Source organism: Monocercomonoides exilis (assembly GCF_001643675.1).
Source record: "Monocercomonoides exilis strain PA203 chromosome Unknown scaffold17-1647472, whole genome shotgun sequence".
Classification (NCBI taxonomy): domain Eukaryota; phylum Preaxostyla; order Oxymonadida; family Polymastigidae; genus Monocercomonoides; species Monocercomonoides exilis.
In genome coordinates this window covers 565,239-590,248 of record NW_027150562.1, presented here as the reverse complement: position 1 = coordinate 590,248, position 25,010 = coordinate 565,239, and the positions used below count along the sequence as shown (strand labels likewise).

Here is a 25,010-nt window from a genome sequence, read left to right as displayed (position 1 = left end):
AAAAAAGTTATCTGTATTTCAAAAAAAAAAAAAAAAAAAAAAAAAATCAACATGATAAACGTTGAGATTTTCATAAACCGCTCGATTATGAAGTTACACGGAACAAAAATGCAAATTGTCATTCAGGCACGTGGACTATTTTGAAAGGAAAAAAGATTGAAATCCTTTGAAAGACATTCCTTTTTATAATAAAAAAATCAAACATATAGCAAAAATATAAAACTTTGTTCATCTGTAATCTTCAACATTTCCAGAATAAAAAAAAAAATATGATTATGATTTTGGTTTTGCAATATTATTTTTAACTGTTGAACAAAGAAATATAAACACTTTTATTTATATACAATGAAAATATAATTATTACAAAAAGAAAAAATCATGATGAATCCAGAATTAATATATCAAAAACACTAAAATAACATAGGGAATGGATCAATATTGATCCAATACCATAAAATCGTTATGTCTTACAACTCGAGATATTCTGCCCCTGAAGATATTGATCCTGGCCGAAAAGATTTGGTTAGAGGATATCATGCTGGTGTAGCTGGCTCAGGGATTTTGGACCAAGTCGCTGGCGAAGTAGAGTTTGCTTTTTTGTTTGATGGATAATAAAATTCAATTATTATGTTTTAAAGTGAGATTTCACAAAATCAAAACCAACAAGCCCAAACATTAGCGCAACATCGCGAAATTCTTAATGATATTGAGGATAATGTTTGTTTTATTTTTTAAAAACTTTTTAAAAATATCCAATCTGTATTTTTAGACGGATAAAGTTCATGATGGTCTTGATGAGGGTAACAGAAGCTTGCGAAATATGTTTAAGCGAGCAGTTACAAACAAGATTATCATTTTCTCAATCATCGGACTTCTTGTAGTTGCTATTTTGGTTTTGCTAATTCTTGGTATCATTAATCAGGTCAAAAAATCACAAAAATAAATTTCTTTCCACTTCTCTTCGTTTATTATCTGAAAATTGATTTGAAGAGATTTATTTTTTATGTTTTATCATCTCATTTTCATTTTTGTTTCATTCCCTGACTTTCTTTAAGAGAGTTCAAACACTTTTAATGTTTTGGGGAATTTTCACGTTAAAACTAGTAAATGAATGTCTTATTGATTAATAATCATATTTTTTTGAGTGATGATACCATAATTGGATCAAAATTCAAGTCAATAAATTTACGAGCGTTTTTTCAAGGTATTATAAGGAGTCGACGAAAGGGGTTCATATAGCACAGCTCTTTGCAATATATTAATCGTATTTTGTAAAGTTAAAAGAGCATCTTGTTCACCATGGCAAATGAAATGGTTTCATCAAATTTTCGTCAAGTGCTCGATACTCTTAAACAATTGAAGTATAAATTCATTTCTATTCGATTTGCATTTATTTTTCTTGAATGATAAACATAATCTCTGTTTTTTTACAATTTGTTTGATGGAATAAATTTTAGTCCATGTAAGCCTCCACAATCACCAACAAATTTTTCGCAAGTTGAAGAGGTGTTAATGGTAGCAAATATCTTACCAATACCTCATGGGGACGTTGGCTGCACATTGCCCTTTCGCTCATCATTTTTTCTTTGTTTAATGTGTTATTCAGTTCGAGAAGCTCCACAGAGTTTGCTTTCATTTTACGAAATTTGGAAATTTAATTAAATGTGTAACTTATTGCGCAACAGAAATAACATTTTCGTGCGGACATGCATTTTGTCGCCAATGCATATATCGTTATTTCAAAACATATGATTGTGGAACCATGTCTTCTGCTCAGTGCCTCGAGGGACAGTGCCCGGGGATACTTCCCATTAAAGAACTCAAAGCCGTAATAGCAAAAGAAGATTTCTTAGAACAGGCGCAGGCCTGTCAACAACTCTCAATTTCTCCATTTGATATTAATCATTCTAACTCTGAATACAAAGCTTTGGAACCTTCTCTTTCAGATTCTTTTCAAGACGATCATAATACAACGGAAGATAGCGATAATGAGCAGCTTCCATCTCAGACGTTAAATATTTGCTGGTCTCCCTCTTCACTGAAGTGGTGGAAGCTACCGCCTACTCCTTCAACACTCTTCTTCCCTCTTAAAGTTAACAACCACAAACAAAAATCTTTATCAAGCAGCCCAAAACCCATTCGGCAAACAAGCACATCTCCTTCTTCATCTCCGCCTCCGCGGCAGATAGGCCCGACATTTCAAAGTGAAATGGAGCTTCTGCAAAGACAGACACTGCAACTGGCAAGCAGCAATTCATCTTCTCTTTCTTTCGGAGACTTGCTTCATTCATCTTCTTCAGCATCAATAGCAGAACTGCCAGTGAGTCAGCAGTATCTAATGAAGTGCCACCCACTTCTCCCTCTTCTCTCGCTGTTCCCGCTGTACCCGGCGCTTGGCTCGCTCTCCATCCCCACCGACTGCCTCACGATCCAGCGACGGGTCATTGAGCGATACGTGCCTCAGCTCCTCCGCCGCAACGAAGGAAGAGCAAGACAGCACAGCGAGCAGTTAGGTGGAGAGATGGATGAGGTGCATGAATACGTTGCATCTTCGCTGTCTTCGTCATCATCTTCATTAGCGTCATCATCATTGACAGCACAAGACGCTGCAAGTTCCGACCCGCCATCGTCTCTGCTGTCGATCCTTCCTTTGTCTATGTGGATCTCCCAGAGCCGAAGCAGCAGCAGCAGCATTATAAACAATAACAGCAATAACAGCAATAGCATCCACCAGCTTTCTCCACTGTCCCCTCCTTCTGCCTGCACCGCGCCGTCTCCTTTCCCCGACGAGCTGATCAACTTCACCAAAATCTTCGTCCGGGCGCTTCCCCGCACGCTGCGCTCCTTCGAGCTCTTCTGCCGCGAGTCACTCTGCGAACATCGCCACGCCCTGAGTGCTGACCCACTCGCTGCCTTCCAAACGCTCCCAACAGACACCGTTCTGCAGCCCACTGCGGCGCTCATCCACTCAATGCACCAGCCGCTCGCCTGGTCGGTCATCTCTGCCATTCCACTCTCCGCGTCTGAAATCGTCGCCCACCACTTCCCTCAACAGTCGCTCGCTTTTCCGGGCTCTTCTTCTTTATCCTCTTTGTCCTCATTATCGTCTTTGTCTTCTTCTTCTTCTTCTTCTTTTCCTGCAACTGCCACTTCTTCATTCTTCACTGCGAATCCTTCTCCATCATCTCCTTCCCCCCATCTCCCAGGCATCCCCACCAACCCGATGTTCCCTCCTCCTCATCTTTCGCACCGCTGCCTTCCTTCTTCTTCCTACCTCCACCGGATCGTCACCACCATCCCGTCAAACATCACCAGCGTCTCTCTCGCCCTCTGCCCGTCGCTTGTGGTGACCGACGACCTCGTCACGCTGATCGGCTCTTCGCTCTCCAAATGCCTCGAATACCTCTCCATCGCACCCGCTGGCTCGGAACAAGACCGCCTCACCTCCCGTTCTGTTGTGCTTTTGGGCAAAGTGTGCACAAACCTGAAGCGGCTGGTGCTGAACGGGTGCCGCCACGTGCGATCGCTCATCCGCACCGCCGACGATGAAGACGAGCTGATGAGGATAAGGAGAAGGGACTCAGCGAGAGGGAAGGAGAAGGAAAAGGAGAAGGAAAAACAGCAACAGCTGAATAAACGAAGAAGAAAGGAAGAAAAGGAGAAGGAGAAAGAGCAGAATAATCTTCTCTTTCCTGGACTGCAGAGCCAACAGCAGCAGCAACAGCAGATGCATCTTCAATCACAATTGCAATCACAATCGCAGATGGCGTTTGACAATACTTCCAACAACAATGTCTTCTCCAACTCACTTGCTCAGAGATCTCCTTTCGCTTCTGAACAGTTTTCTACTCTTTCGCAACCTTCGAATGTCCAATCATTATCATCATCATCTTCATCATTAACAACAACACCATCATTTTCTTCTTCTTCTTCTTCTTCTGCTTCTTCTTCTTCTGCTAATGTTACCTTCCCATCGAATCAATATGTACCCTCTTCTTCCTTCTTCTTCCTCAACTACTCCACAACAGCACCAACACTCACATCATCCAGCTCCAGCCTTCCCACAGCCGCTCCTTCTTCTTACCCTTCCACCGACCCTTTCCCTCCTTCAGCCACATCTTCCATTTCACCCACCACCTCGCCCTCTGCACAGCTCATATCCCTCCCTTCGCACTCGCCCACTCCTTCTCATTCACCTGCCTTTGGCACCAGCTCTGCTGCTGCTTCTTCCGCCTCTCTCTCAAACATCCCTCCGTTTCCTCCTCCTCCCCCTCGCCTCTCTCCTTCTCCCACAGGCGATTCATCTTTCTCCTTTGTTCCCTCTTCTTCTTCTTCCTCCTCTTCCTCCTCCTCTTCTTCTTCTTCTTCTTCAGCTCCGTTCAATTCTGAGTCTAATTCCGCCGCTGCTCCTCTTCCTGGCTACGGCTGCCCATCACCACCCACTTCGTCTGGCGCCGTCTTCAACTTTTCTCCCTTTTCTGATACAGCCACAGGAAAACCAGCATCACATTCACATCAGCATTCCTCTGACCCACTCCCTCTTCAGCAGCTCAACCACCACACATACACAACAACCACTGCTACCTCCTCCTCCTCTTCTTCCTCTTCCTCTTCTTCTTCTCAAAGGCCTCCTTCTTTCTTCCTGTCTCCGCATTCGTCTTCGCAGCGGCCCGAAAGCCTGCCGCGGATGCATAAATCGTCTGCGCGCAGCACACCTACGCCTACACCCACACGGCACAGCAGCAAGCACATTTCATTCGCCGTCTCTCCAACTTTCCCTGCCTCCCGCAACACATCGCCTTCCCTCGACTTGAACTCCACAATCGGCTCAACCTCGTCTTCTTCATCGACTTCTTCCTCTTCCTCGTCGCATTCCCGCTCTTCCACTCTTTCCTGTTCAGACCTCGCCCTCTCTGTGCCTCCCACTCCACCCGATTACATCAGCCAATCTCCTCCTCCTGTCCGACTGCCCCCCAAACGCCGCAACGCAGACCGCTCAAAGCACCGCCCTTCTCTCACCTCTCTCTCTTCTCTCTCAACGGTGCCTTCAACTGCCTCGTTGACTGCCTCGTCAAAGGCTGGGTTTATGCAGCAGGACTCACAGGCACTGGAGCTGTTTCCATTGAGGCAGATGAGACAGAACTCGTTTAACGAGTCGCCAGTGCGATCGGCATCGATATTCGACCTGTCACCGCGCTCGATGGCTGTTCTAAACAGATTGGACAGATATGCACTCACAAGCACACACACGTCTTCACTCCCTTTTGTATCGCTTCTGCCATTTGATGAATCATCATCATCATCATCATCTTCTTCTTCTTCAGCATCATCTTCTTCCTCATCCTCTTCTTCATTGATGTCACTTTCTTCTTCTATTCCCATGTTCTCCCACCCTTTTTTCCCATGCCCCACTTCACAAGACTCTACATCGCTATATCCATACAACACCGATTTGCTCAGCGCAGATGCGAACATTCTGCCGAATTTCACTCAGAACTCGTCTTTGAGCCAGTCGATGCATTATTCGCTGCTTGGAATGGCGGCTGCTTCCATTTCAGGCTCATCTGCGCCATTTTCATCATCATCATCGTCATCATCATCATTTTCTTCGTTACAAACACCATCTGATCCCATTTCACAACCTCTATTTCATACTTCTTCTTCCTCCTCTTCCTCTTCCACATGTTCCTCCTCCTCCTCCTCCTCCTCTTCCTCTTCTTCTTCTTCTTCTCTCTCTTCACATTCCACATCATCTCCTTCTTCCCGCCCCTTCCGCCTCAAAGTGCAGATTGATCCGAGCATCCCTCAGCCAGCCACTGTGTTCACTGCCTTGCGCCATCTGGAGCTTGTCGACTGCTTCGCCTTCAGCAACGAGGAGTTTGCGCTGACACTGTCAGTCATCCCAACACTGAAGACTTTCTCCTACACATTCACAACAAGTGCGATTGTGGAGCATATGGAAGAGTCTTTGCTGGATCAGATTAACTCAAGCGATGCGAGAAAAAAGCAGAAAAGACAGGGAAATTTAAACAATATGAATATTAATCAGTCTGTGCTTATAAACAACAGCATCAATAACAATAATAACAGCATTAGTATGGAGACAGACACAAACATCCCAACAGCCAACTCCTCCAATATAAACAAGCTTTTATCTTCCATCTCAGCCACTACTGTTACCGACGAGTGCATCGAGAAGATAATTCCAGTCGAGAAAAAAAGGAAGATTGACCCGACTTCTTCACTCCCCACAGAACCATCGCATCAGTTTGCGCTCCATTTCTTCGACTCCTTCCGGTTTCCGATGCAGAACGAGGCGTTGGTTGGATTGGGATCAGCAGAAAATGCTTCATCATCATCATCATCATCTTCTTCTTCTTCTTCATTGTCAGCTTCATTATCAGCTTCAGAAAGTGGAGCAATGGACGAAGAACTCTCCATGCCCTTGTCCCAACTGCCTCCACAACGCCCTCAACTTCTCCAAAACCAGCAGAATCTGAGAGACGCAGACAGATCTCAACAGTCTCTGGGCTTTGGCAGGTTGGATCCTTCTTCTGCTGGAGCCTCATCGTCATCCGACTCGTTTGTCAGTTTTACTCCTCCCTCTGCTCCCAAATTGCCTCGCCACAAACTGTCCAGACAGCAAAGCCCCATCAAATTCAACGATTTTCTGGTGCAGCCGGCAAATTGCACGTTTCCGTTGAATTCAGACACACAGTCTATTTCTCCTGTTCCGTTCGGAGCTTCTGTTGGGCCAGCATCGTCGCCTGTACCATCATCGCCTTCGTCTTCCTTGTTCAAAGCACAACTATTCAATTCTTCTTCTTCCTCTTCTTCTTCTTCTTCTTCTTCTTCTTCTTCTTCTTCTTCATCGTCTTCGTCTTTGTCTCAGTTATCTCTGATATCAACATCTACTCATATTCCAGAATTCTCATCCACTTTGCCTGAATCCTCTGATTTTCCTGATATTTCATACCCTCCTTTGCCTTCATCATCATCATCTTCTTCCTCCTCTTCCTGTTCTTCTTCTTCTCTCTCATCCATCTTGCCCGATCCACCCACTTCTCCCCCTCGCTCTGCTTTTCCCTTGTGGGGCACAAAACCAAAACTCCGCCTCTCTCAGCATCTGATCGACTCCTTCCTGACGCCCTTGCCTGTTCGCACAGAGCACAAAGCGACGTCTGCCCACCGCCGTTCGAAGACACGTGCCACTCCGCCGTTTCCGTCGCGTTCGGTGTCTCCAGTCTCAGACAGCCACCAGACAGCCTCCAACTCCTCGATGAGGAGCAAGCTGCTTATGCACCTCGAGCGCGGCTCCTTCGGCGCAGTGTTTCCAACACACCTCCATTTGCACAGGAGAAGAAGACATTCGAGCTCGCCGTCGTCCCACCTCGCCATCTCTGACACTTCTGCACCTGCTGGCGACTCTCCAGCATCAAAGACGAACTCGCCAGGGCAACCGGCTCAAAGCAGTTTTAGCGGGCCTTTCTTTTCTTCTTCTTCTTCTTCTTCTTCCACCTCTGCTCTTTCTTCTCTTTCACAGTCATACACATCATCACCACGCCATCCGAATAGCACGCCAACAGCATCTGCATCGCTCTTTGGCAGTGAGCAGGACATGTTGCAGCCACAGCCGATGCTGTCGATCGATGAAACAAGCGAAAACAACAGCGGGGCAGTGGGAGGAAGACAACAAAGCCAACTTCAGCAGCAGACTCAATCATTGACTGCTTCACATCTCTCTCACGATTCGCGGAAGAACGAAACGATTGCTCATTCACCGAACTCTGCATTCCACGAACACGCTAATAGCAGCAGCAATGGAACAGGAAAAAGTGGCAATGCAAACGAGATGGAAGAAGATCCCCACGAAACAGCAAACGCGCCTTCGTTATTTGCACTCAACGACACAATGTTAGAAGGAAATATGCAGAACACGAATAAAATGGATGTTGATCCTTCTTCTTCGATCATTCAGCCTCAAACACAGCATCCACATCCACTACAACATTCTCATTCATTTTCTGTACTGCGCGATTCGGATTCAAAGTTCTTGTCATCCTCCTCGTCATCATCATCTTCTTCTTCTTCTTCTTCCTCTCTTTCTTCCGACTCCTCTTCGATCTTCTCTCTTTCCCCCACTCCTTCTCCTGTCGCCATCATTAAGCCAAAACCAATTCGCACTTGCGACGCTATCGACGGTGACGACCGCACCGATGCACCCAACCCTTTCTGTGGCTCTGTCCCTTCCTCTTTTCTGACTCCACCAGCATCTGTTTCACACACACCTCGACACTTCCACAGCCGAACATCCAAAAGCCGCTCGCTTTCACCCGCACGGGACTCAGAATGCGACGATGATGACCCGCGGAAGGCGAACGACGGTGGGCTTCTGTCGTTTATCCCACAGAGCAACCCGTCTCCGATCAACCCGTTCAACTCCTCTTCCTTCAGCGGATCGTATTTTATGCACTCGAACTTGTCTGCTGCTTCTCTGCCTCCTTGTTCTGCTCCTTCAGCAACGCAGCCAGCAGCCAAAACGATGTTCTCAATAACTTCTCCACCTGGTTCTAACTTCACTGTGTCTTCGATGGAGATGGACGAGGCAAAGAACACATCAAGCAGTGAATCAACAACTTGTGCTGGCACAACTGTCCCAGCTGCCACTGATGACTCCGAAGAGAGCGATAAACCTGTCCAAGACGAAGTCGACCGCGTTTCGCATCCGATTCCTGCCACACCAGCAATCGCGTCTGTAGACTACATGTCTTCATTCAAGAACCAGAGCTACTTGTCAATGTCCATCCTCAATCAGTCTGCCTCATCAAATGGACTTGTAACTCCGCGCCTCACAACCGCAAAAAGCGCTGAGGGTTCTTCTCAACAGACACACGATTCACTCCTCCTGACAACCCCTGTCCGATCTGGCCCGCTGCCTCCGACGTTTGGCAGAACCACCTCTTTCCCTTATCCTGCAGTCACGCCCACCACAACTGGTGGCTCAAACCCTTTCTATTCGGGTCTGCTGGCAACACAAGCTCCACACAGGAGGTCAACAGGAGAAGAGAAGCACCAGCACCAGCTGGAAGTCGAGGCGATGCAGCTTTCGCGGCGATTGGGTGAGAACGGCGGAGACAGTCATCAGCAGCTGCCTCCGTTGGACTTCACCAGGGCTTCGTTGAGAGCAGGCGAAGATGGAAGCAAAGCGGCTGGTGGGCAAGTGCCGTATTCTGTTGGCACGCCAGTCAACTTCCTTGAAGACGACATGGAAAGAGATGCAGACAGCGAGCTACTCGACCGGCGGCTGCTGTCGATGGTGACGAAGCACCGCTGCAACTCGCCTTCGCTCCATTGGCATGCTGATGGGCCTAACAGAAGCAGCAGCAGAAACAGCAGCGGAGGCGAAGACAACTCCGATCTCAGTGAAGAGTCGTTGTCGTCGCCTGGGACGTTCTACAAATCCCGAGCAGATTTGAACGCTTTTGCGTCGATGCAGCCGAGAAGCTCGCACGGAATGGCATTTGACAGCAAGCTGTTAACGCTCAATGACCACTCATCTGTCCCTTCAACGCCTCCATTTGATTTGCACAGGAGCAGAATTGCGCATTCCTCAAAGCCGAGCGATCCGAGTATGAGCAGGAAGGACACCCTGCTGTCGATAATTGAGCAGTTTCCCTTCAAAAAGAAGGAGAACAGCAACCACGGCATCACCTGCACTTCTGACATGGATGAGTCCACAGTCAACAGCTTTCTGACAGAAAACAACTCTCGCACATTGGGTGTGCATGGCTCATCGTTTGAGCCCCATCAACCGTCTTTGAGCATCCCACCAGTCAAAATGGAGTCTGCGCTTGTGCAGCCACCTCAGCAGACGCTGTTCAGCACGGCTCAAACGATGTCGTCTTCAAAGCACCAGAAACTGACAGAAGGGTCTTTGTTTGGCTCGTCTGGCATTGCTTCGTCTTTTCAATCACAGCAATCATCTCAAATGTTCTCTTCTCCGCTTCCTGCTTCTTCTTCCCCCTCCTCTTCTCCACAAGGTTCTTCTTCCTCTTCAAACTCTCTTCATTCATCATCGTCGACTTTTGCTTCTTCATCAGCAAACATTTCTTCTTCCTCGTTCGATGCATCCTCAACAATTCCAAGATTCACTCCCCTTCGCCCAACTGTCGCTTTGTCCGCTGAGTCGCCATCTCGTTCTGTTCGCCAGCTTCTTATGCCTCAACCTTCTTCCTCTTCCTCCTCTTCGCAGCAAAATGGGTTCTCCAGCTCTTCTCAGGAACAACTTCCTTCACAGTCAGGATCTCACTCGCCACCTCTTGTGCTTTCAGTGATGGAGCAGCCAAAGTCAGGCACAGATGCATTCGCCACCACAACACCAAGAACATATCGCGACGAATTCCCTCCTCTAACACCACCGCTGAACAGAACCAGGAAGCGGGACAGGCCATCTGACATGAGCTGTCCTAAGTCATTCTCGGACTCTGCCACGACTGTGAGGTCTATTTCTCTTCCAAGCCGACTTCTGGGCGAAGATCCGGGCGTTGATGCATCGCAGCCAGATTCACAGGGATCTTTGCAGCAGACAGACACTGCAGTGACTCGCCCATGTTCTGCGCAGAGTGCACCAGCGATGGACGCTTTTGGAGAGTTAGCTATAGACGAAGAGGCGCAATCAGCAAGCTTGTCTGCGGAAGCACAGCTGCAGGTGATGCAAACGCCTATCAACACTCGATCGTATGTAGATGTGCATACACCTCCGTCGTTTAATCGGTCGAATGAAATGTCAGATCATATGTCTGAGCAGCCGCCAATCACTTCCACTCTTTCAACCATACGGCGTGTGCTAACACCATCACCCACATTGCAAACACCTTCGGTTGCACAGATGCTTTCCCAGTCGGTTGTCAGAACTCCAGTTGTTTCAGGCGCTGCAAACAAAACCAAATATCCTTCTGTGCTGAACACTCCAATCCACAGCCGCATGATGGTGAAGCTTGATCCAGCACCTTTTGAAGAAGACAGTGTGGAATACACAGAAGATGAGTGGGAAGAAGAGGACGAGGTGTCGACTGAAGGAGATGCAGCCAACAGGCAGGACGGAATCAATTCAGTTGATGGAGTCCCGCCAGCAAGTCGCATTGTGAGAAAAACAAGAAGGAGAACCAGACGGAAGAAGAAGCGGAGATCCACCACGCAGCGGAAACGATCAAAACCTGGTTCTCTCTTTGACACAGAGCGGTCGATGTTTGATCCGCTTGTACAATCGCAGTCTGAAAGAGCACATGGCTTATCTGCATCCCATGGCCATCTGTCGGGCTCGCTTTTCACTTCAGTCACTTCCTCGTTTGGAGCTGACTCGCCCATCCAGCAGACGATCGACACGCCTTTCTCTGGGTTTGGATCACCGTCTGGTTTGAAGAACGAGAAGTCGAAAGCAACGCCAACTAACCAGCTAGCGAAGAGCCCTCCGTTTATGGCAATTGACCCACCTACACTGCCTCGAAAGCACAGCTTCTCATATCGCTATTCGCACACCTCTCCTCGCAACAGACCTCCGCTTTCGTCGCTCTATCGCAAGAAGATTAAATCCAAGATGCGTCTTACTGACCCGAGGCTGAACTCATTGGAGACTCCTCATCAAAACGGCCAGAATTCACTTTTCAACTTGGCAAGGGAACCAGCAGAACAAAGCGGCACAGCCACAAACAACTTCGCTACAGAGTCGACAGAATCCAATGTGCCAGATGCAATTCTTACTCAATCACTTCCTATTAGCACAGACAAAATAACTGATCCATTGGCATTCACACAGCAGAAGAACAGAAACATTAGCGAGGCATCTAACGATGCTATGATTGACACTCATTTCGAAGGTCTGACTATGTCGCTTGATGAAGACGAGGAACTGTTCAATAGAAAGCACCATCGAACTTTTGGAGCAATGAATGGCTCAGATGCGGAATCAGACATAACAATTGCTCTGCCTCCTCTTCAGCAGGTTCTTCTTGATTGGGAATCGAATTCAGATGGGAAAGCAAGACAGCAGCAGACAATAGCAGACACATCAGTTCCATTCCATCCAGTGACATGTCTATCAACAGGAGCTCGTTCTGTTTACGAGCAGAGCGGAGCCGAAACATACGAAAGCGCTTCTGAAACGAATGACTTGAAGCGTCTAACATCACTACGATTCAATGTGCTTCCTTCGCTATCTCAAAATACGGAAAGAAGTGGAGTCTTTCCACAAACACCTACGTTTGTGGCTGTTAAACCAGCAGGATCTCTTCTGGAGAAGGAGATAAAAGCAGAAGAGAAGGCGCGAACAGAGATGAAGGAGAACAGCAGCGATGGCAAGCCTGAGAAAAAGTACGAATCGTCGTTGGCACAGGCAATGAAGATGTTTGAAAGCGTGTCTGTCGGTGAGCCCGTCAAGACGCTTCCTCTGTGGATTCCTGTCGGATACGAAAGCAGCCGCTCCACAACAAACACTCATTCAAAGGCAAACAGCAGTGAATGCAAGCCATCTGCCCAGCCGCCATTAGCCCCTCAGCCGGTGTTCACTCCATCGACTTCTTCATCGACGGCTGCATCGCCTTCGTTTCATTCTCACCAACCAAACTCCTCCTCATTTTTGTCCTCCTCTTCTTCTTCAATCAAAGATCCTTCAAGCTCTCAGCCAGACAGCAAAAAGGAAGATGACAACAGCAGCGATGGAGCTGGAATTGTGTATGGAATTACTCGGCTGGTAGACTTATTCAGTGGACTTAAAATAGCATCTCCCAAGCCGCAAGAGATGCTTCCTAAGCACAAAGAGCTTGCACATTCAGCAGAACTGCCAGTGAATCAAAGTATAAAAACAACTTCTGCAAGCTCATTTGGCGTCAATGCTCAGAATCAAAAAGAATCATCAACAATTTCATCTGTTGACAAAACTCCAACAAGAGACTCTCAGCAAAAGCATTTCTCGTCACAATCCACTTTGTTCCCATCGACAAGCGGCATCTCGCAATCAAACTCACAAGAAAAGCCTGAAAATGAATTGATGACTGTCCACAAAATTCGAAGGCCTCTGGTAGATGTTGAGCCAGCAATTTTGTATTCGGTGCAACAGCGACGAACATCAGCGGCTTTGCAGAGCGGATATTTTGTCCGCAACAAATTGGCTTCTTCTTCTTCGTCGTCTTCGTCTTCCTCAAAAACTGGCTCTGCCTCGCAGCGTTTAAGAGCCAGAAATCTCGCCCTGGACGATTCGATTCTGACTCTTCCTTCAGACATTGTTGAGCTGATGTCCCAGTCACTTCATATTTCAACCCCAGTGCACGATAAATCAAAAGAGGAGGCTGAGTCAGCCAGCGCATCACAGCAAGCAGCATCGGATCCGTTTCATGAGCAAAGCTCCAGCTTCACCTCCATCTCTTCAGCAACCACTCCCATCAGCTCTTCCAAATACTCTCCCTCAAACAGCCTCTCTTTCTTCGACGATCGGAATGCTGCTTCTGTTCTGCTTCATCGGTCTCACCCAGATCTTCCAGAGCAAAACTTTGTCTCTCGTTCATTGAATTCCAAAGTGACTCCTCCGTTGTCTTCCGAACGGACAGCCTCGACCACTTTCTCTTACACAGCTTCAGACACAATGCAATTTCAGTCGCAGCTGCCTCGTTTTTCGTTTGCTTTGCATTCGCTCTGCATTGCTGCCAACACTCTTTTCTTGACCGACGCCTCTTTCTTCAAAATGGGGCTAATTTTCAGCTCTCTCAAACGTGTGGAGCTGAGCGGAGGATCGCGCATCACAGACAACGGCGTGCGGCTGTTTGCGCGCTGCTGCAAGAAGCTGAAGATAATTGACCTTTCGTGTTCTCTTGTTTCTCATGTGGGCGTCCAGACCCTTCTGACAGAGTGTACGTATTTGGAGCACTGCTATGTGCAGAGCTGCTCAAACATCAACTGCGAGGCACTCTTTCAATGGATGGCCCAAAACACAAAGAGCTTCCAGTTTGCTTTTTTTTCTGTCTTGATTGATTATCTTTTCTATGAAATTTCTCTTTTTTTGTTTTTCTATATGAATTTTTTATTCAATTACAGATCTCTCCAAAAATTAGATGTTTCATTCTGTCCTTCCTTGAACGACGTGTTATCTCCCATCATCTTCTATGGAATGGGCAACAAGACTGCTCGCTCTGCCACTTTTTCTCAGGGTTCTATTTTTGCACCAGCGCAGCCCACTCCTCCACAGAAGCCTCCGCGAATGCGCGCGCTGTGTCTGAACGGCCGGCTGCTGCACAAAATCGCACAGATCCGAACGATCATCGACGACACCTCAGCTTATCTGTCGGCTCGCCAGAAGTCTGCAGCAAGGCGCTCCTATTCAGCAGACACAGCTGTCTTGCCCTTTGTCAACATCGGTGCTTTGAAGCCGTGCAGCCACTTTGCGAGGCTGGCGTCGACGTTCTCTGCTAACTCCCCCATCACCAAGTTTCTGCAGTCCAACCTAAAACTGTCTCTTGGTGTTGCTTTTCCTATCATGTTTGTGAAAACCCTGTTTAACATCATCCTTGTTTCGCCTATTTGTGAGTGACATGAATGTCACAAGATGGTGGAACAAATTTTGTTATTTATTTTATTTTATTTTATTTTATTTTATTTTTTAAAGAAAAAAAGAGAATATTTTTTTTTCCAATTTTTTTTTGCTACGTGTTGTGTACAAATATTCATGAGTAATATTATTTGTTGTAAAAAAATGAAAACCCCGAAATTAAGAGAATAAACTAAAAATATAAAACAAATATATTAATACGCGAGTTGACGCTTACAGCTCATCTGAGCAAGCTGCAAGTGGCAACATTGGTTGTGGCGCCTTTGGCGCACGAACCGCTCTCTCGAAAGGCCTCAGCTCGAAATTCGTGCCTGAGATGAGGACATCCCAGCCATCTTTTTCGTTATCAGCAGAGGGAGTTGGAAGAGAGTCATATGTTCCGCAAGAAAGATCCGAAAAGGCGGTTGGTGCTCCGTCAGATGAAAGAGCGTCAGCACTTAGCACGGATGATGAAGAAGATGAAGCTGATGAAGTGCTTGATTCAGAAGAAGGACTCGAAGAAGATGGTGCCAATGAGGCTTGTAATGAACCCGATTTCTCTTTATCATTCTGTGGCTTTTCTATAATTATACGGAAATCGCACACATTCTTTGGGACAACTGTACATAAGGAAGTTTATGATTAGTGCAAATACAAAGCGAATAAATATTTTTATACCTTTTGTTGAGTTTTTCTCCGTGATAATTACAAAAGTGCGTTGCGTTTCCTGTATAACAATACCCTTTAAGCCAACTAAGCTGCTACATTTCGACCGCACAACCTCAATCATAGCTCCATTCATTTCTGCATGAATCATTTTTGAACTAAATTCATTTCTTATTTTTTTTCGGTTTGGGTAACATAATTTGTACAGATAAAACATCAAAGGAGCAGTCAATTAAATGTATTCAAAACAAGCAAATGGGTAATTTGAATAAAAAATAATAGTTCAATACTTATTTTTCACGGATCCAACTATTGTTTGTATGTAATTTTTCCAGGCTCCATTCGTCTCTAAAAAATCAGTGTATTTCAATCCGCTTTTCTCAACAGTTAATAGTCCTAAAGCCTTTTTTTCAATTCGACCTATAATATATATATATAGAACAGTTAATACTATAAAAATGAATTAAAAAATTCTAACTCAATTTTGTTTTTTGAGGAATTGAATTATTTCTTGGTTCCAAATTTGATTTCTCTGCCCTTTCATATAACTGTGCTTTTGCCCTTTTTTTCATCTCTTCTTCTTCAGCTTTCTGCCTTTCAAATAAAGACAATTGTTTTTTTATTCTTTTTGATCCTTTTGGTTCGCTTTCAATTTTAGGCTCGGTTTCACCTGTAGGCCTTGGCTTAAGGATATCAAAATAAATTACTCGGGTCTCAATTCTGTCTCTAAACATGTCTTCAGTATTTTTGGAAGGAGGGACATATTCAGCAATCAAATCATGCATTGCAGATTTATTTATATCGTTAGGATTAGAAACAAGGATAGGAAGATATAGATATTTTTCAGCTACATGTGAGATGCATAAATTAAAACAATCAGAATGAAGAAAAATAATATTTAAATGGCGACTGTTAGAAACCTTGAGCGTACACGCTTTGAGCTTTGTGCATGTCTGTTTTTGTTGTGTAGGTATCTTCTTGTGCCTTTAAAAAAAGTTTTTGTTGTTCGGAGTAAGATAACTTTCGTGCTTTTTTCGTTAACATCTCAAACTATTATAATATGGGAATAAATTGTTACTTATTTGATCAAATGGGAAAAGCAGAACGTGGGTCACCTAAAGATATTGCGAATCGTATAAAAGCAAAAGGTCTGCAAAAGTTGCGATGGTATTGTCAGATGGTTTGTGTATTTACACATTTTTACAAAGAATATTTTTTGTTACATTTTTTAATTATTATTTTCTTGGGCAAATGAAATGTTCCATTCATTATAATCATGTTTAAAGTGTCAAAAGCAATGCAGAGATGCAAATGGTTTTAAGGTAAGATGAATTATTTTGTGTATCTTGTTAATTTTTTGAAAAGTGTCATTGTGAATCAGAAACCCATCAAAGGCAAATGCAAATCTTTGGTCAAAATCCTTATAAGTTTATGGATGACTTTTCCAAAGAATTTGAAAGAACTTTTATGCAGTTAATGAGAACGCGCTTTGGTTCAACAAGAGTTCATTTTAATGTTGTATACAATGAACTTATAAAGGATAGACATCACGTGCATATGAACAGGTTTCCAACTTTGTTAAAATGTTATTGATTATTTTAGTCTCTCTTGTTTTTAGTACTGTATGGACAACTTTAACTGGCTTTATCCTTTATTGCGGAAAAACTGGAAAACTGAAGGTTGAGGACACTGAAAAGGGATGGTACTTGACTTACATACCAACAGAAGGTGAAACATTTTTTAAAGAACAAAGAAAAAGAGAACGCGAACTTGAAGAAAAGTACGAATCAGAAATGCTATCACGAATGTTTAAACAACAAGAAAAACTCATTGAACGAGAAAAGGAAAAAGAAATGAAAGAGGGAAAATCCATCGACGCTTCTTCACTTCAAGAAGAAATCGACAAAAGTGACGTGGTCATGAAACCTATACAATTTTCCTTTAAAGCTAAAAAAGAGGTGAAGGATGACATAGGTAGTCTGACTTTAAAAAAGGAAGTTAAGGAAACAGAGGAGCATGAAGGAGTTAAATCGGAAAATGACGATGAGCCAATTAATGATGATGAGAAGGAGGAGTCTATTGAAAAAGAAGAAGAAGAGGTTGATAGTCTTTTATCGAGCGCACTTGGAAAAGTTGATGATTTATTGAAAAAGTACCCAACTTTTGATGATGATGAAGATGATGAAGCTGAGAAAGAACGGTTAATCCAAGAAAAGAGGAAAAAAGATGAGGAAAACAAAAAGATGATTGAAGCATTGTATACTTCATTACCTTCACAAGTCAGAACATCCTCACGAATGACTTCTGAATCTTCCTCGCTTTCTTCATTTCATTCTTCTCCTTCTCCTTCTTCCATGTTTGAATCTTCATCTAGTTCAAGCCAGCCGAAATCATTGGACAGCTCTTCTGCAAATTTGAGCTCAAAGGAACAGACAACTGAAAAGCAGCCGATTTCATCGTCTCATTCATCATCGTCTTCGTCTTCATCTTCTTCTTCTTCTTCAATTAATTTGTCTTCGCATTCCAGTGATAAATCTCGACATTCTATTCGACACAGAAGTCGATCAAAATCTTCTGAGAGCAGAAGCGATTCTTCAGATTCACATTCTGACTCCAGATCGAAAAAGCATCACCACAAGCAGAAGAGAGACGACAAAAAGGACAGAAAAAGGAAAGAGGATGCAAAATCGCGAAGGGATCATCGCTCTCGTGATGACAGAAACAGCGTTGATTCACATTCCAAGCATGAATCTCGTTCACACAAACATCATCACAAGCACAGACATCGTGAATCAAGATCTCTTTCGTCTTCAAATGAATCGCCTTCGAATTCGCCTCGTCGGAAGCCGCTGTTTGACAGCGAAGAAGAGAGGGAAAGCGAATGCTGGGTGAAAGAGGGAATCATTTTGAAGATCACAGACGCCAAAGGGGAGAAGAGCAGTTTGAATGGGACAAAAGCAAAAGTGGTCGGGGTGCGCCTCAGCAAATCGCGTTCTTCTTTTGAAATAACCTTCCAGCCTTGCAATCACAGCGAATCACTTCAAAGCTCGTCTTCTTCCACTTCAGCTTCTGCTTCGTCGAATATTTCTTCATCATCGTTCACGCTTTCACTTCCTGTTTCATCCACTCCGCTATCTCCTCTTCCTTTTGAAACTGTCATACCTGCGCTCAACTCACCAGTTCTTATTCTTGACGGAAAGTATAAAGGATGGATAGCTCAGTTGGAGTCTATTGACACTTCGTCTTTTTCAGCGTCTTTAAGACTTAAGGAAAAACGATTTCAGACAGAAAAGGAGAGCGTTGGAGGGAAAGATACAGAACTTAAGGGGAAAGTTGTGAGTGGAATTGAATATGAAATCTTTACGAAGTTATACGTGTCGTAAGAAATTTTTTCTTGTTGTTTATTCAGTTATGGAAAGAACGATAATTTATTGTAAAAAGAAAAAATATTCAAATTCAAAAAAATGGTTTCTATCAATTTCGCAAATGCATAGATGGCTATTGTTTTTTGCGGGCATTTTTATTCGAATCTATATTTATGATGAGAAAACAATGAGAAAAGAAGGGAATAAGATCTCTTAAACAGGAAATATGAATTATGTTTCTCTGTGTAATCATTCTTGAAATCTCAACATCTCATCCTCCATTCTCACTTTCATTTTTATTACATATAAGTGCAAAATTCTTTTTTTATTATTCCACTATTAGAATTACAATTCCAGTAACATTTATTTTTTCATTCAAATTCTGTTCGCTATTTTGATTTTTCATGAAACATTTCGAAAAATGTTTGTTGATAATTAATTTTCAAACTTCGTTGAATTTTTCGCACAGTCTCGGGATGCTATTCGTAATTGAACAAAAATTGTTCATTAGAATCGTTTCTTTCACTTTTTCGCATTTTATTGATGTTCTCGATTAATATCGAGTTGATGTTTTCAAAAATCATTTGGGGCAAAATTCTTTCATTTATGAAAAAAAACAACAACTTGTTCCAAACTTTTTCCACTACCTTATCATGATAAGTCTTTCATTCCTGTATCAAAAAAAAAAAAAAAAAAAAAAAAAAAAAAAAAAAAAAAAAAAAAAAACTGATATTTAAAAAATTAAACTGTTCTATTATCAATAATTTTATTTTGTGAGATACACACGACAAAACATGAGCAAACACTGCTGCTCTTGTTGAAATCATTTTTGCATAAAAGTTTTGATCAAAACTATTTTTTCTAGTGGAAAAAGCTTTTTTTTTGTTTTCTCTATGACTTTTTTTCATGAATAGTGAATGCTGATTTTCAAACATTTATTTCTTTTTTAACCCGTTGAGAAATAATTATTATGATCAAAACTCAAAAGAAAGTGTGATCAAAAAAAAATCAGTTTCATGAATTCGTTCGTAATAATTATTTATTAAAAATCTAAAAATCATATTAAAATTTTGTACAATGCTTTAATTTAACGAACGATAGCAATAAAAAAATTCCTGAAAATTACCGTTAATCATTCTTTGAACAATCAAAAATAAAAATTAAAACTTTTTATTTAATCTTGATTTGTAAGCCTAATTCCCTCCTTCACTCCCTCGATTTGTGCTTCTTGAAGAATTGAAATAAAACCAATGAATTGTAAGCGTTCGTTGTAGGCACGTGAAGCATCTGCAGATATTACAGCCATCTTATCTAACAATGTGCATTTTACAATCAGGGGCAAAGATATACGCACGAGACGTGAATGACACGCACTTATGATATCGCCTAAAGAATGAGAGCCTTCTTCCTTTAATTTCCAGCAGGCTATTTCGATGAATAAGTGATAATCAATTACATCACATACACGCAATTCGTTGAATAAGGTAAAAGACATATTAAAAATTTTAAACAACAAAAAGAGATGAGGATTAAATCAAAGAATGTTATTAGACCTTCAATTGCTTCTTCAAACGGCCTATTCATTGCAAAATATATAAATTCTTCGATCATTCGTGGATTCGGCTTTCCAGCAGTTTGATAAACCGCATCAACTGTTATTGCTGCTTTTTGATTTGCAGGTGTTGAAGAAGCATCCGAAGTTAATGATGAAAGTTGTGATAATGGAGAAGGCATTGTTGCCATTGCTACGGATTGAAGAGTATTTAAAGCCTTTCTCATATCTCCCCCAGAAAGAGTAACAATTGACTTCAGTGCATTATCATCCGCAGTGTATCTATTTCAGAACAATTTCAAGTTTGAATTGCAATTAAAAATAAATACATTTTAAATAAAGTTTAATTTTCTTTATATAAATAATTCGAACCCTTCCAAAGAAGAAATCTCTTTTAATCTATCAAAAATAGTCTGTGGTTCAAGAGGACAAAATCTCATTTTCGTACATCTTGACTGCAGCGCGGGAATAATTCTGTTTACATAATTACAAATCAAACAAAATCTGGCATTACTTGAATACTTCTCAACAACTTCACAAAAATTGAAACAAATCATAATGCTAAAAAAAATTAATAAAATAACACATCACACTTCTCCTTAAAGCAAATTGAGCCTCCTTTACCATTGCATCACATTCATCAAGAATAATTAATTTTGGTAAACGACAAAATACACTTTTTGTGCTTGCAAAAGTTTTTATTTCAGTTCTTACAGTATCTATTCCTCTGTCGTCTGATGCGTTTCGCTGTATTTTGTTTCAATATTCATGTAAAAAAACAACAAAAGTTAAGTTTAAATATTAACAAACTTCAAGAGTCATCTGAGTAAATTGGTCTCCGTACATCTTTCTTGCCATCGCCAAAATAGTTGTAGTTTTTCCTGTTCCTGGTGGCCCATGAAATAACAAATGAGGAAGTCGGCCTGCAGTAATGAAATTATCGAGTGTTGAAAGAAGTTCAGTGTGACTTGCAATATTTTTAAATTCTTTTGGTCTGTATTTTTCTATCAATGGTAAATGATCTTCTGGTGTGATATTCTTGGATGGAACAGAACTTGAAGATAAATTGTCCATAAATACAAAATGAGTGATCTTGTTTTTCTTTTGTTATGGATTTGTGGTTTTCACTGATAATTACACAAATGTTTTAATTAATAATGTTACAATGGAAAATAACTATTCCATATAAATAGGAAACAGAAACATAAAATAATGGATCGATCATTCAAAATTTTGTAATTTGCATATTTATCGAGAAATATAAAATTATAAATATGAATCCAATTTTTACACTTCTCATAATATTAAAAGAATTGGAAGCATTTATTGTTGTTCAAGATTTGGATGATCCTAATAGTTTATTTAGCAATGCTTCAAAAATGATGGTGTGGATTTTTGTCAATGTTTAATCTGTTAAAAATAACATTTCTATTTATACGTTTTATCATTTATTGAACTTCTAAATTGAAGAATTCACCAAATGCGGATTATACAGCACCTTTGAAAATATTTGAAGCATTGGCTGCTTCTGGTTATGTGCCAGCACAAAGAAAATCGGCTTTTTTCCATAGCACTGGTCTTGGATTTGCAAACGGATATCAGAGAAATTCTGCTTCAATTGATTGGGGAAAGGTATTTTGACAAGCGTTTTTCCTTTTGGGTTCAATAATTGAATTATTTTCAAAGGCATTAACTTACAATCATTTTGCAGCTAAGTATAGTGTTGATGCAAAGTTGGCTCTTGCTCATCACTATCGTTCTCTGCTTAGTGAAAGTATTGGAGGACCAATGCAAGATTGCCCTTTTTCTGCACAGCTGTATTCAGAAGTTGCTGAAAAAGTATTAAAAGATCTTGTGCATATATTTTTCTCACCAGAAACAGAAACCGCATGGGTTTTTGTAGTACCACCTTGCATTGAAGGAAGAAATGATGGAATATGCTTGAATGCTTCTGCACACTTAAATGAAAGAAACAGATATCTAAAGCATATGACGGCTTTGAGTGCATTATTGTCTTATAGCGCTCGAAGCACAAATGAATGGAAGCAAATGTATAGTATGACAATGTATCTTTCTAACCCCGATTCTGCTTTCGAAGAAATGAATAGCCTAAAATTGGATACAAAAGAGTCAAGGGGTTATCTTGGTTTGTATCATCTCTATGGATTGGGGACACCCGTGAGCATAGAGAATGCGCGAGCTCACTTCATAGCTGGTCATGCAATGGGCGATTTGCTATCAACAGCAGGGTTGGCATTTATCTCGATGCTCGAAGGCGATACCCAGAAAGCAGAAGAATACGCAAACGAAGGAACGGCTAAACATGACCTTTACTGCATGTATCTCAACGGACTTTTGCAGCTTACAGCGATGCCACACACAAAGCAGTCTCTTGCACACGCCGAGGCATATTTGGAAACAGCACAGCGCAAGGGCCACTTGACGGCCAGGCTCCACTATGCAAATCTGCTGCTCCAAAAGCGGGCAATGCGAACACAGAAAATTCAGGGACACACATACACGTCGATGCCGATATACTCAGTGAAAGAGCCAGGCGAGAAATGGTTTGACAGCGGGGATTACTTGTGCATAAAAGCTGTTAATCTCCTGAAGACAATCACAGAAGCCTCACCACAGCTGAACGAGCGTGTTTCCCAGGCCATCATTGGGGCAGCGCATGCATACGAGCTCGGATTGATTAGAAAGCACAACGATGCGCAGCAGGAGTGGATCAGAAGGCAGAAGCTGAACAGCATGCAGGAGCAGGAAGACGAGTGGGCTGCGGATGTGGACTGCTCAGAGGCAGAATATGAGAGAGTGAAACGAGAAACAGGGCAAAACGCAGAAACTGGAAGCGATAGCAACGAAGCAGACGAAGTTGTGGATATGCCGCTGGGCAACGAACAAGCAGATTCTTCAAGTCAAAAAGAAAAGAAATCAGCAGAGAAGGAAAAATGGTGCAAAGAAGTCCGAGCGAAAAAGGCGAAGATGGTGAAGAACCAGAAGATGCTGGAAAAGAGAGGAGAAAAACTGCTGAATGAGACATTCAGTGCAGAGGCGAAGGAAGCGTGGCAAAGCTTCATTGACTGTGCGGAGCTGGCTGACATGGGCGACATGGATGCGCTGACGATGATGGGCGAGATATGCCTGCGCTCCGAAGGAGGCAACATGCCCTGCTTTGGCGGCATGAGGGCGATCGACTATCTCTTCTCTGCCTCGCAGCTCGGCTCTCCAGTCGCACTGCTGCTTCTCGGAGATTATCTGTATTCGCTCGGGCTTTATCGTCACGCTGGGTTTCTGTATGCACAGGTTGGGCTTCAGTACAATGCATTCACTCAAACAATAGCCATGCCCCAAAGACCGAAGGAGTATATGATCCGCTACCCGAAAGGAATCACGTCGCCTTCGCCGATGAACTGGGTTCGCTCGCTGACGCACTGGCTTTTGTCACCAACAATACATTCAATCGATGGCGACCCACGAGGATATGGAAAGCAACGTGCGCATTCAACGACTGAGAGTGATGCGCTGTTCAAGCTGGCTCTGATGGTGGCACGAGGGGAGCTTGGCGTGAAGGGAGGAGCGGATGTCTTGTCAACGCCGTTTGATCCAGAGTGGAAGAGGCAGCAGATAAAAGAGCGCAGAGAAAAGGCGCGAGCTCAGCGGAAGCTGGAAAGACAGAGGGCAGAGCAGGTGAACGAAACCAATGCGACGGAGGCTGCGCAGAGTAAGAAGGAAGATGAATTGCTGAATATTACTGTGATGACTGAAGAACAAGAGCGAGAGTATTTAGCAGCGCATCTTCTTCAGTTCGATGTTGATCAGCCAGACATGCTGTCTATCATAACTTTGCCTTCGGATGACTTCCTTGGAGAAGTGAAAAAGATGTCCAAATATTCTTCACCTCAAATATCGAGCACTTTGAAAGAAGGACCCATCCGCTCTTTCCTTTCGCTCTTTTATCGTCCATCATATTCAGAGGACGAGCTGAAAGTGCGGCGGGAAGTTGTGGTTCGGCTGCTGCAGATGGCGTCTGCTCGCAGCAAGATGCCTCGCTTGCTCATCAAAATTATGTGTTTTATTATGTGCGAGTACTATCTTTCGTCTCCACTTCGCTTGCTGACTCACATTCACCATCCTCGTCTATATCACCTCTCTTGGGACACCGTCGTCCTCTGCCTTCTTTCGCTCTACTTTTCTGTGTATGTATTAAAATTATTGCGGAAAAAAAGACAAGAACCAGAGGTGCCTGAAGCTGAGGATAATAATTCGGATAATGAAAATGACACGGGAGAAAACGAGGAAGAGCAAACAGATCATCTCAATGTGGATGCAACAGAGGACGAAAGTAATATCTTTTCACAGGACGAAACCGATTCGCCTTTATCTGCCATTGATACTCCACGGCGCCGCTCTTCCTTTGGCGGAGAATGAATTTCTTGGGATTGATGGTATTCTTTTAACAAATCAAAACTGAAAATTGGAATTTACTTTTTCACTTCTAATTTAACATTTCCTTTTTTTTTTAAGAAATACAATATAACATGCGTTATTTTTAAAAACTCGAAGATTACAAGGTTAATTTTTTCTGTAAAATTTTCTATGATGATTATTTGACAAATGTTTCCATAGAGATCTGGAAAAATTGATGCCGCTTGTTTTCAAAATCACAAAACAGAAACAGAAAATATGACTGAATTTTTATCTTTATGAATTCTGTTCTTTACAGTGCTTTCAGAGATTTTTCTTAACTTTTCAAATTTTCTATATATATATATATGCACAAGAATGTCAGAATTTTAATTATTTAAAAGCAGAAAAAGTGCAAAGAACATAGTTGACTTTTTCACAA

The 25,010-nt window shown here is 42.7% G+C and overlaps 6 protein-coding genes across 6 annotated transcripts; 4 read left to right on the top strand and 2 right to left on the bottom strand.

The window, feature by feature from the left end:
• Positions 1–451: 451 nt before the first annotated feature.
• MONOS_18606 (uncharacterized protein) lies at positions 452–1,123 on the top strand. The gene is made up of 3 exons (XM_067871640.1): positions 452–587; positions 639–717; positions 770–1,123. The coding sequence occupies exons 1-3, from the start codon at positions 463–465 to the stop codon at positions 941–943; spliced, it is 378 nt and encodes a 125-aa protein (XP_067729188.1). The 5' UTR covers positions 452–462; the 3' UTR covers positions 944–1,123.
• A 176-nt stretch (positions 1,124–1,299) lies between these two features.
• Positions 1,300–14,578, top strand: MONOS_581 (uncharacterized protein; the record flags this gene model as incomplete). The annotated part of the gene is made up of 4 exons (XM_067875992.1): positions 1,300–1,361; positions 1,458–1,624; positions 1,686–13,995; positions 14,086–14,578. 4 exons carry the CDS (start codon positions 1,300–1,302, stop codon positions 14,576–14,578), a joined length of 13,032 nt encoding a protein of 4,343 aa, XP_067729187.1.
• Positions 14,579–14,667: 89 nt separating this feature from the next.
• Positions 14,668–16,298, bottom strand: MONOS_582 (putative ribonuclease P protein subunit POP4). Its single transcript, XM_067876002.1, has 5 exons — positions 16,162–16,298; positions 15,720–16,088; positions 15,532–15,661; positions 15,254–15,411; positions 14,668–15,195 (listed from the first exon to the last, which is right to left on the bottom strand). Exons 1-5 carry the CDS (start codon positions 16,283–16,285, stop codon positions 14,810–14,812), a joined length of 1,167 nt encoding a protein of 388 aa, XP_067729186.1. The 5' UTR covers positions 16,286–16,298; the 3' UTR covers positions 14,668–14,809.
• A 5-nt stretch (positions 16,299–16,303) lies between these two features.
• MONOS_583 (putative Domain of Kin17 curved DNA-binding protein) lies at positions 16,304–19,129 on the top strand. The gene is made up of 4 exons (XM_067876011.1): positions 16,304–16,421; positions 16,528–16,563; positions 16,607–16,806; positions 16,860–19,129. Exons 1-4 carry the CDS (start codon positions 16,332–16,334, stop codon positions 18,622–18,624), a joined length of 2,091 nt encoding a protein of 696 aa, XP_067729185.1. The 5' UTR covers positions 16,304–16,331; the 3' UTR covers positions 18,625–19,129.
• Positions 19,130–19,540: 411 nt separating this feature from the next.
• On the bottom strand, positions 19,541–21,247 carry MONOS_584 (Replication factor C subunit 5, RFC5). Its single transcript, XM_067876022.1, has 5 exons — positions 20,969–21,247; positions 20,752–20,905; positions 20,531–20,690; positions 20,160–20,440; positions 19,541–20,031 (listed from the first exon to the last, which is right to left on the bottom strand). Exons 1-5 carry the CDS (start codon positions 21,230–21,232, stop codon positions 19,781–19,783), a joined length of 1,110 nt encoding a protein of 369 aa, XP_067729184.1. The 5' UTR covers positions 21,233–21,247; the 3' UTR covers positions 19,541–19,780.
• A 290-nt stretch (positions 21,248–21,537) lies between these two features.
• Positions 21,538–24,722, top strand: MONOS_585fu586 (uncharacterized protein; the record flags this gene model as incomplete). The annotated part of the gene is made up of 3 exons (XM_067876043.1): positions 21,538–21,543; positions 21,629–21,790; positions 21,845–24,722. 3 exons carry the CDS (start codon positions 21,538–21,540, stop codon positions 24,590–24,592), a joined length of 2,916 nt encoding a protein of 971 aa, XP_067729183.1. The 3' UTR covers positions 24,593–24,722.
• Positions 24,723–25,010: the final 288 nt, after the last annotated feature.

Coding starts and splice junctions, on each gene's coding strand:
- MONOS_18606 (XM_067871640.1), top strand. CDS start 463: ATGTCTTACAACTCGAGATATTCTGCCCCTGAAGATATTGATCCTGGC. Junction 588..638: donor CAAGTCGCTGGCGAAGTAGA/GTTTGCTTTTTT, acceptor TATGTTTTAAAG/TGAGATTTCACAAAATCAAA. Junction 718..769: donor TTAATGATATTGAGGATAAT/GTTTGTTTTATT, acceptor CTGTATTTTTAG/ACGGATAAAGTTCATGATGG.
- MONOS_584 (XM_067876022.1), bottom strand. CDS start 21,232: ATGGACAATTTATCTTCAAGTTCTGTTCCATCCAAGAATATCACACCA. Junction 20,691..20,751: donor TCAATTTGCTTTAAGGAGAA/GTGTGATGTGTT, acceptor ATTTTTGTGAAG/TTGTTGAGAAGTATTCAAGT. Junction 20,441..20,530: donor GAGATTTCTTCTTTGGAAGG/GTTCGAATTATT, acceptor GTTCTGAAATAG/ATACACTGCGGATGATAATG.
- MONOS_583 (XM_067876011.1), top strand. CDS start 16,332: ATGGGAAAAGCAGAACGTGGGTCACCTAAAGATATTGCGAATCGTATA. Junction 16,422..16,527: donor TGCGATGGTATTGTCAGATG/GTTTGTGTATTT, acceptor TCATGTTTAAAG/TGTCAAAAGCAATGCAGAGA. Junction 16,564..16,606: donor GAGATGCAAATGGTTTTAAG/GTAAGATGAATT, acceptor TTTTTTGAAAAG/TGTCATTGTGAATCAGAAAC.
- MONOS_582 (XM_067876002.1), bottom strand. CDS start 16,285: ATGTTAACGAAAAAAGCACGAAAGTTATCTTACTCCGAACAACAAAAA. Junction 16,089..16,161: donor TCAAAGCGTGTACGCTCAAG/GTTTCTAACAGT, acceptor TCTCACATGTAG/CTGAAAAATATCTATATCTT. Junction 15,662..15,719: donor TCCTCAAAAAACAAAATTGA/GTTAGAATTTTT, acceptor TATATATTATAG/GTCGAATTGAAAAAAAGGCT.